Source organism: Brachyistius frenatus, unplaced genomic scaffold (genome assembly GCF_029030835.1).
Source record: "Brachyistius frenatus isolate BFR_SWC_R1_liver_20210118 unplaced genomic scaffold, ASM2903083v1 Contig_411, whole genome shotgun sequence".
NCBI lineage: Eukaryota > Metazoa > Chordata > Actinopteri > Embiotocidae > Brachyistius > Brachyistius frenatus.
Genome location: NW_027211010.1, coordinates 112,501 through 122,500, shown reverse-complemented (window position 1 = coordinate 122,500; position 10,000 = coordinate 112,501). Strand labels below are relative to the sequence as shown.

General features: G+C 47.9%; 2 protein-coding genes across 2 annotated transcripts in view; one reads left to right on the top strand and one right to left on the bottom strand.

The window, feature by feature from the left end:
- Positions 1–2,290, bottom strand: part of LOC138636869 (interferon-induced protein with tetratricopeptide repeats 5-like) — a 3,117-nt gene extending 827 nt beyond the window's left edge. Inside the window, exons 1-7 of the mRNA XM_069725146.1 lie at positions 2,230–2,290; positions 1,656–1,835; positions 1,373–1,562; positions 944–1,135; positions 638–859; positions 264–405; positions 1–174 (exon numbers count right to left, since the gene is read on the bottom strand). The exon at positions 1–174 is cut by the window's left edge and continues 110 nt beyond it. Of these exons, the coding sequence (XP_069581247.1) occupies positions 1–174; positions 264–405; positions 638–859; positions 944–1,135; positions 1,373–1,562; positions 1,656–1,835; positions 2,230–2,234 (1,105 nt within the window). The 5' untranslated portion in view covers positions 2,235–2,290. The remainder of the gene's footprint in view (positions 175–263; positions 406–637; positions 860–943; positions 1,136–1,372; positions 1,563–1,655; positions 1,836–2,229) is intronic.
- Positions 2,291–3,443: 1,153 nt separating this feature from the next.
- On the top strand, positions 3,444–4,834 carry ch25h (cholesterol 25-hydroxylase). Its single transcript, XM_069725147.1, has 2 exons — positions 3,444–3,872; positions 4,037–4,834. The coding sequence occupies exons 1-2, from the start codon at positions 3,450–3,452 to the stop codon at positions 4,367–4,369; spliced, it is 756 nt and encodes a 251-aa protein (XP_069581248.1). The 5' UTR covers positions 3,444–3,449; the 3' UTR covers positions 4,370–4,834.
- The last annotated feature ends 5,166 nt before the right edge of the window (positions 4,835–10,000 follow it).

Genomic DNA, 10,000 nt, shown 5'->3' with positions numbered 1-10,000 from the left:
TCTCCAGAACCTCGTCGAACATCCGCTGAGCTCTGCGGAGACGAGGGTCCGACCTCCCGTCCGATTCCTCGGCGTACTGCAGAGCCAGATCCGCCTTGGCGAGGTTCAGACCGGTCTTCAGACGGACCGCTTCCTCCAGGTTCTGAATGCTGAGACGCCTCCAGTGCTGCACCTCTGAAGAACAAGCAAAGTTATTGATCGCTGACTCAGCGATAACAGAACATGGTGGTATCCATGGTGACCGTGAGACATCGGACCTCTACCTCTCTCTGGTTTCGGTCTTTTGGAGATTAGGTTTTTTTTCTTCCTCTTGTAGCACAGCGCCAGCTGGTGGTGGATGAAAGCTGATTGGCTGCTCCTCCTCATCACCCTCTGCAGCAGATCAATGGACCGGTCCAGCTGGTCCTACAACAGAGTCGGTCCAGACCAGACCGTTGGAGACACAACAACACATTTCTGATGGGTTCAGCCATCAACGCATCATCAGTCCATCTAACCGGACCAGATCCATCTAACCAGATCCATCTAACTGGACCAGATCCATCTAACCGGACCAGATCCATCTAACCGGACCAGTCAGTAGTTCGATGTCACATCGGCCGCTTCCCTCTAACCTTCAGACATTGTTAGAAGTTACCTGCTTGCGAAGGAACTTGGCTACGTAGCGGATGACTTGAGGGTCGTCCGGTCCGACCTCCAGCGCCCGCTCCACCAGACCTTCAGCTTCTCGGTGTTTCTGGTAGAGGACCAGCTTCAGCGCCAGCATGGACAGCAGGACGCCGTCGTCGGGGTTGATCTCGACGGCCCGGCGGAGCTGTTTGGTGGCCGGTGACTCCTCATGATGAATCTTTAAGTCGTTCTGCAGATCAGACCTCGGTTACAGTTTGGTACTTTTGAAGGTAACAACATAGTTGAGCGGACCAGATCGGCTGATGGCTCGTACCGGTTCTGTGCGAAAGAGGGCGATAGCGTAGCCGGCGTTCCACTCGCAGTCGTCGGGCTGCAGCTCCAAGGCTCTTTTGAAACACTCGATGGCTCGGGGGTAGTAGAACTTGGAGAACTTGAGGAAGGTCCAGCCCTTCTCTCCGTACACCTCCGGGTGGAGGTCGGAGGAGGAACCGAGTGGATGCTTCACCTGCCGAGAGTCAGATACAGACGGAAGGATAGTCAATGGATTCTGACGGGAGGAACGTCAACGGATTCTGACGGGAGGAACGTCAACGGATTCTGACGGGAGGAACGTCAACGGAGCAGTTAGACGACAGACTGTTAACGGAATAATTCCTCCTTCAGACTGAGAACAGGCGATCCGCTGAAACCTAGGAGTCGATGCTAAGCTAGGCTAGCCGCTCCTCCCAGTGTCTGTACGTACCAGGATGTCGTGGACTCTCTGGCAGAAGGTTCTCGACTGTGTGAAGTCTCCTCGGTGGTATCTCAGCCAGGCCAGGTCTCCATACGTCACGATAAGCCGCCGCTCGTCCTCCTCTCCGTAACTCTCCCTGGTCTTCTCCTCTGATTGGTTGAGAAGGGACAGCGCCTCCTCTGGTTGCCCCTGGAGATACCTGAGGGCAGACACACAAGGAGACACTAAGCAGGAAGGCACCCGTTCGGGATCCATCCACACCTCCGCCGCTGCTCTGGGCGTGACCGCGTACCTCACATAAGCCAGGAACCTGCAGGCGTGGGCCTCGGCGCCGGGCTGCCCCAGCTGCAGCTCGATGTCGTGCTGCAGCTGCCTGCTCAGGTCGTCCAGCTCCAGCTGCTCCTCCTTCAGGTCCCAGGTGAAGCAGCTCTGCAGCTGCAGCAGCCTGCAGCGCAGGTCATCAGCGGCGTCACTGAAAGGCACGACGACAACACGTGAAAACCTTTCATGTGACTTCCTGTTACGGCTTTTCAATCATGACAGGAAACTGAAGGCGTAGTCACATAGAGCCACGTGTCCTAGAAGAGGCTCGAGGACCCCCCCCCTCATCCCACTCACACAAACACCCACACCTACCTGCACCCCAGGTAACCTGATTATCTTCTATTCTTCCCGTCTAACATACATGTTGAGACGTGTCGGTGATGAAGACACTCGTCTTCACGTTGAAACATCACATGATCAGATTTATTTATTATTTGCAGTAAACGGTTTAATATTTCTTCGATGAACATGATACATAAACACTGGAACCCAGATGTCCCCCTGATGTCTGATGAAGATGTGATGAAGACAAAGACATTTACCTCATCTTACAGCCGCTGAGTGGTCGGAGAGAGGTGTAGCAACAGCAGGTCGCTGCACAGAAAGTCAGGAAACCACATGATGATGCGTTCAGTGTCACCTCGGACAGGAGAGTCAGTCAGGGTGATTCATCATCGAGCAGTAGAGACACTGTCAGACCTTCAGGCTCTGAACCATTCATCTCATATTACATTTAATGTTATAAACCGAGGTCATAGAACGACATCTGAACGAGGCCCCGGGGGGGTCAGGGGTCAGATGGACACTGGGTTCAGGTCTATGGAGGTTCAGGAACTGTTTGGGCGGGGCTTGTAGCACTGAACAGGGCGGGGCTTGTAGCACAAGCCAACAACAGCTGACGTACAAATAGGTTGATGAAGACGTCCAGATCAGTTTGTTTTAATTTTCACGTGAAGATGATGAAGATGATGATGAAGATGAGTTTATTGATCTATGGAATGAGAGCTGAACGGAAACAGATCTTAGGTCAGAGCGAAGAAACGAAACTGATGATGTGATGATGCCTTCACAGCCCCTCCACAATCAGGCTTCTATCAGTGTGTGTGTGTGTGTGTGTGTGTGTGTGTGTGTGTGTGTGTGTGTGTGTGTGTGTGTGTGTGTGTGTGTGTGTGTGTGTGTGTGTGTGTGTTTGTGTTTGTGTGTGGTTGTGTGTGTGTGTGTGTGCTTGTGTGTTTGTGTGTGTGTGTGTGTGTGTGTGTGTGTTGTGTGTGTTGTGTGTGTGTGTGTGTGTGTGTGTGTGTGTGTGTGTGTGTGTGTGTTCAACAGACCACCAGGTGTCAGTGTTGTACTGAGTTTGAACTCCTTCAATGACCAGAGAACAGCATGTTAATAAAAGAGACTCTGAGCTGCAGCTGACTGTTATCAATCAATCAATCAATCAATCAATCACCGATCAGCTGATTGATTAATCGATTGATTGATTGATCAGCTGATCACTTTCAGTTCCACTGATTCATGTCAGTCGACCGTCTGTAGTCTCTGAGTTTCCCGGCTTTGTCCTTATCTGAACTTGGACTTTCCAGAGAGCAGGAAGAGTCCATATAAGGGCATTGAGGGCGGGCTCATACGGTAGGACTCTGTAGAAGGCGGACTGATGTCAGTGGGGGCGGGCTGGTGCCGCTGACATCACGCCCTGGGGGCGGGGCTGGCTCATATAAAAGCAGGGAGCTGCAACTCCTCTGAAGTCTGATCTGATGGTAACATGCTGCTGCAGCCGCTCTGGACCGTCCTCCTGGGACACGCCCCCCTCCTGCACTCACCGCTCTTCCCCGCCCTCTTCTCCCTCTCCGTCTACCTGTCCTTCTGCCTGCCCTTCCTGCTGCTGGACGCGCTGGCCCCGCGGTGGGCCCTGGTGCGCAGGTACAAGCTGCAGCCTCAGAGCTCCGTGAGCTGGGCCTCGGTGCGGAGCTGCCTGGCTCTGACCGTCTACAACCACCTGGTCTTCATCTTCCCGCTCACCGTGCTGCACTGGTACCTGAGGCCTGTCCACTTGCCCCCGGAGGCCCCGCCCCTGCCCCGCCTCCTGGCCCAGGTATTCGCCTGCCTGCTGCTCTTTGACTTCCAGAGCTTCGTCTGGCACCTACTTCACCACCGAGTGACCTGGTTGTACCGGACCTTCCACAAGGTACTGAGTGAAGATGATGATGATGATGATGGTGGTGATGATGATGAAAATGAAGATGATGATGATGATGATGATGATGATGAAAAAACCTATCAAAGTAAAACTGCATCTGTGTTTCTGTTATTTTCTTCCTCCTCCTCCCCCTCCTCTTCCTTCTCCTCCAGGTGCATCACACCTTCACCTCGACCTCGGCCCTGACAGCAGAGTACTCTGGGGTCTGGGAGACCCTCAGTCTGGGTCTGTTTGCTGGCTCCGCCCCCCTTCTGCTGGGACTCCACCCCCTCACCGAGCTCGTCTTCTTCCTGGTCAACATCTGGCTGTCGGTGGAGGACCACTGTGGCTACAACCTCCCGTGGGCCACGCACCGCCTGATGCCGCTGGGGCTGTACGGGGGTGCCCGCCACCATGACCTCCACCACCTCACCTCCAAGTGCAACTACGCCCCCTACTTCACCCACTGGGACCGGCTGGCTGGGACACTGAGGACGGGGGACTGAAGGACTAGAGGTGGAGCTGAAGGGGGGACGGAGTGTCTCTCAAACATTTGTGAAGGTTTTATAGTTCCTGAATGGTTGTGATTGGACGAGACCTCGGTAGAGGACGTAACGACGAGTCGACAGAGCAGCAGGAAGCTGAGAGTCTCTGAAATGATCACGATAACAATCTTTTATATTAAAAGAATTCCAGACAACTTTTATATTTTATCTATTTATTTATTTATAATCTATTTGAGGACATTTTGTACTAAAAGTCGTATTTTCTTATTTAAACAAAGATGTTGAAGAAAGTTAATCTGACAGATAGTCATATGAATGTTAGAGATGGGTGGAGGAGGAGGAGGAAGTGGATGAAGGTGAGGAGGAGGATGAGGGGGAGGAAGGAAACAGAAAACGTTTGAATACGACTGAAAATGTGAAACCTGTTTTTCTGCTGTAAACAATAAAGTTGATGAAGAAAATGAAATGTGTCCGGAGGCTTTAGTGTTAAACATTACTATCCATTAATAACCATTAATAACCATTAGGTTAGGTTAGGTAGTTACTTTATTAATCCCTGAGGGGACATTTTTTTTCACTACAGCAGCATACAGAAGCAATAAGATAATAATAGAATAATAGAAAAGCAATAAAATAGCAGTAAAATAGCAGTAAAAAATATTAAATATAAATATAAAATATAAAATGCACAGTATATAGTATATACAGTACAGTATATATCTATATATATTATATACAACAATTACTATCCATTAATAACCATTACTAACCATTAATAACCATTACTATCCATTAATAACCATTACTAACCATTAATAACCATTACTATCCATTAATAACCATTACTAACCATTAATAACCATTAATAACCATTACTATCCATTAATAACCATTAATAACCATTGCTATCCATTAATAACCATTACTATCCATTAATAACCATTACTAACCATTAATAACCATTAATAACCATTACTATCCATTAATAACCATTACTAACCATTAATAACCATTAATAACCATTACTATCCATTAATAACCATTAATAACCATTGCTATCCATTAATAACCATTAATAACCATTACTATCCATTAATAACCATTAATAACCATTACTATCCATTAATAACCATTAATAACCATTGCTATCCATTAATAACCATTAATAACCATTACTATCCATTAATAACCATTAATAACCATTGCTATCCATTAATAACCATTAAATTGAGATAGTTGAGTTTCAGGTGAGTCACCACTGAACAAAAACTGCTTATGTTCTTTAATCTCATTTTCACACACCTGTTGAATATTAAGTGTTTCTGAGGAACTGATTCACTTTGAATGTTTCTGATGGACTATAAAACACAGGACACAATCCAAGTGTGTGTGTGTGTGTGTGTGTGTGTGTGTGTGTGTGTGTGTGTGTGTGTGTGTGTGTGTGTGTGTGTGTGTGTGTGTGTGTGTGTGTGTGTGTGTGTGTGTGTGTGTGTGTGTGTGTGTGTGTGTGCAGTGAAGCCCTGATGGTTTCTGGGTAATGACTCCTGCTCGTACTTCCTGTGTGTCTCCTGTTAACTCTTCGTCTCCCTCTCATTGATCCCACAAACAAATTTATTCTAAAAGCAGTAATATTGAACATGAATCAGATAATATTTCCCTCCTGATGAGCAGCAGAGGAAGACGAGGCTGCTCCTTCATCAGGAATGTTGTCGGTGCCTGAAGCTGATTCATCGTCAGAAGAAACTCAGTGTCATCATGCGGTGATGAAATAAGGAGATAGTAACCAGTTCCAGAAAAAGGTCAATGACTGACAGCTGACTTCAGACACAGCAGAGAAAGTGGGCGGGGAATCAGAGGTGGGGCGTTTACCCAGCAGCCTCTGCTCCTGGGACTCATGGTGTTGAGCAACAGACTCATGAAACAGGACAGCGAGGAAGCTAACGCAGCTAACGAGGGAAGAAACCAGACGAGGGTGATGACTTTCATCTCACTCTGAGAAAAGAAGGAAAAGTGAAGTGAAAGTTGTCAGATGCACAAAGTGCAGAGTGCAGTCATGATGTCGCACTGAAACTGGATCTCAAGTAGCTGAAGTTAAAGTTTTCATATTTTCTTCTAGTTTTATAATAAATTACAAACCTGTTTCCAACAAAGTAGTGACGCTGTAAAAATGTAAATAAAACCAAAATGTGATGATTTATGAATCACATGAACTCATATTTAATATTAAATAGACTAAAGACAACATATCAGATGTTAAACTGAGACATTTTATTGTTTTATATAAAATATAAAATATATATATATTATATATATAACCGAGGAGGCCAGTTTCTGGAGTTTAGAAAGCGAAATGTGGTCCCATTCTTGCCTGATAGAGGATTCCAGCTGCTCAACAGTTCAGGGTCTCCTTTGTTGTATTGTTCATGTCCTGATGCTCCAGATGTTTTCAATGATTGACAGGTCTGGACTGCAGGAGGCCAGTTTATCAGCGGACTCTTCTACTAGAGAACCATGCTGTTGGAATACGTGCAGAATGTGGTTGGACGTTGTTCTGCTGAAATAAACAAGACCTTCCCTGAAAGAGACGTTGTCTGGATGGCAGCATATGTTACTCCAAAACCTGAATATATCATTCAGCATTAATGCTTCCTTCCAGATGTTCACGCTACCCATGCCATGTGCACTAATGCATCCCTGTACCATCACAGATGCTGGCTTTAGAACTGAGCTGATAACAAGCTGGATGGTCCCTCTCCTCTTTAACCTGGAGGATGCAGCGTCCATGATTTCCAAACAGAATCTCAGATTGTGATCCATCAGACCTCAGGACAGTTGTCCACTTCACCTCAGTCCATCTTCAATGATCTCGGTCCAGAGAAGGCGGCGGTGTTTCTGGATCATGTTTCTATCTGGTTTCTTCTTTGGAGAGTTTTAACATCATTTGTGGACGCAGCGATGAACTGTGTTCACAGACGATGGTTTTCACAAGTGTTTTTGTTGGAACCTGCAGCAGCAACGTTTCCCTCCTGAAGTCACACAGAGGTGAGCCGAGACGTCCATGACATGTTAAGACAGGACGTGAGGGGTGTGTGTGTGTGTGTGTGGGGGGGGGGTGTAGGGGGGGTGCAATCAGAGACTCACAGGAAGCTGGTCCACTTCTGTTTGTCAGAATGAGGCATTCTGGGAAACTCCACTGTGTTGGACTGTGACATCATGGAAAGGACACGGGTTGGCCTGTCAGCGTGAGCTTGGATCACTGCAGATCATGTGACCTGTACTCTGTGACCTGATTGGTCCTGGAACCAGGAGACGTCCCCACAAATCAGAGGACAGTGTTAACGGACTCAGGAATGTGTGTGTCTGTGAGGAAGGCGATGATGTAACTTCCTGTTTGGCCGTCTGATCAGCAGGATGATTTCTGGGAAACTCCAGACCGGTTTGTGTGTCATCACTTTCATTTTCTGAAGTTATTAGGTCGGTAGGTATTTACTTTATTAATCCCCGAGGGGAAATTTTTTCGCTACAGCAGCATACAGAAGCAATAAGATAATAATAGAAATAATAGAATAAAATAATAGAATAGAATAGAATAGAATAGAATAATAGAAAAGCAATAAAATAGCAGTAAATAGCAGCAAAAAATAAAATATAAAATATAAAATGCACAGTATATACAGTACATTATATATCTATATATATTATATACAAACAAACCAAGAAACACAGTCAACAGTGTTATTGTAGTGATGGATTTTGCCAGAGGTGAGTTATTGTACAGTCTTATTGTAGTGGGCAGGAATGATCTCCTGTATCTGGAATGATCTCCTGTATCTGGAATGATCTCCTGTATCTGTTCATGTGACAGCGGAGCTGGAGGAATCTTTTAGAGAACGTCCTCCTCTGTCCCTGCAGCAGGTGGTGGAGAGGGTGGTCAGGATTATCCAATATGGACAATAGTTTGTTCAGCGTCCTCCTCTCCACCACCTTTTCCAGGCTGTCCAGTTTGCAGCCGATGATGGAGCCGGCCTTCTTAACCAGTTTGTTAAGTCTGTTGGTGTCACCGGCTCCAATGCTGCCCCCCCTCCACCCCTCCATCCCCCCCAGCAGACCCCAGTGAAGTACAATGCACTGGCCACAACAGATGGTAGAACATCTCCAACATCTGGCTGCACACATTGAAGGATTGAAGTTTCCTCAAGAAAAAGAGTCGACTCATCACCTTCTTGTAGACAGCGTTGATGTTGGTCTTCCAGTTCAGTCTGTTGTCATGGAGACACCAGGTACTTGTACTCCTCAACCATGTCCACCTCCTCTCCCAGAACTCTCAGCGGTTGTGGAGCCGTCATCTTCCTCCTGAAGTCGACCACCATCTCTCTGGTCTTGGCCAAGTTCAGGAGGAGGTGATTTCTACAAAGTCCTCCACTACTGCCCTGTACTCCACATCCCTTATACATCCTCCACTGACTCCTCCTCCCGTCCATCCCTTATACATCCTACCACCCATCCATCCCTTATACATCCTACCACTGACTCCTCCTCCCGTCCATCCCTTATACATCCTACCACTGCAGAGTCATCAGAGAACTTCTGCAGATGTCTTGACTCTGAGTTGTTCTGGAAGTCAGTGGTGTAGAAGGTGAACAGGAAGGAGACAGAACAGTTCCCTGAGGAGCTCCAGTACCATTGACCACCGTATCAGACAGCACACTGCCCAGACGGACAAACTGTGGTCTGCCTGTCAGGTAGTCAGTGATCCAGGAGACGGTGGACGCGTCCACCCCCCCTCCACCTCCACCACCCGCAGCTTCTCACTCAGCAGCAGTGGTTGGATGGTGTTGAATGCACTGGAGAAATCAAAGAAAGTGATTCTCACAGAGTCACCGGTTCCATCCAGGTGAGACTGAGCTCGTTGCAGCAGGTAGATGATGGCGTCGTCCACTCCCACATGAGGCTGGTATGCAAATTGTAGAGGGTCCAGAGAAGATTTCACCAGCGGCCTGAGGTGGGCCAAGACCAGCCTCTCCAGCACCTTCATCACATGAGATGTGAGGGCAACCGGTCGGTAGTCGTTGAGGCCAGATGGAGTCTTCTTCTTGGGGACAGGAACCAGGCAGGACGTCTTCCACAGCACCGGGACCTCCTCCTGCTTCAGGCTCAGGTTGAAGAGGTGTTGTAGGACGTCAGCCAGTTGGACGGCGCAGGTCTTCAGGACCCCGGGGCTGATGCCGTCAGGTCTTCAGGACCCCGGGGCTGATGCCGTCAGGTCTTCAGGACCACGGGGCTGATGCTGTCAGGTTCTGAAGCCTTGCGCTGGTGGATTCAGTACTGTATGCATCCATGACATTAGCATACAGTAAGTCCAGAGTTTTATTGTTCCTTGTGGGGCAGTTCACATACTGGTGCAAAGTTGGCAGTACTTTATCCAGACTGGTTAAAGTCTCCAGTAACTAACAAAAATGCACCGGGATGCTTAGTCTGTAGTTTAGCCACAGTGGAGTAGATGGTGTCCACTGCTGCCTCTACGTCAGCTGATGGAGGAACGTACACAGCGATAACAATGGTGGACGTGAACTCCCTCGGCAAATAATAAGGGCGCATCCCCACGGCTAGCAGTTCAATGTCCGGGCTGCA

Bases quoted from the DNA above. Each gene is read 5' to 3' on its own strand.
- ch25h (XM_069725147.1), top strand. From the start codon at position 3,450: ATGCTGCTGCAGCCGCTCTGGACCGTCCTCCTGGGACACGCCCCCCTC. The intron at 3,873-4,036 runs GTACTGAGTGAA...CTTCTCCTCCAG, and splicing joins TGTACCGGACCTTCCACAAG to GTGCATCACACCTTCACCTC.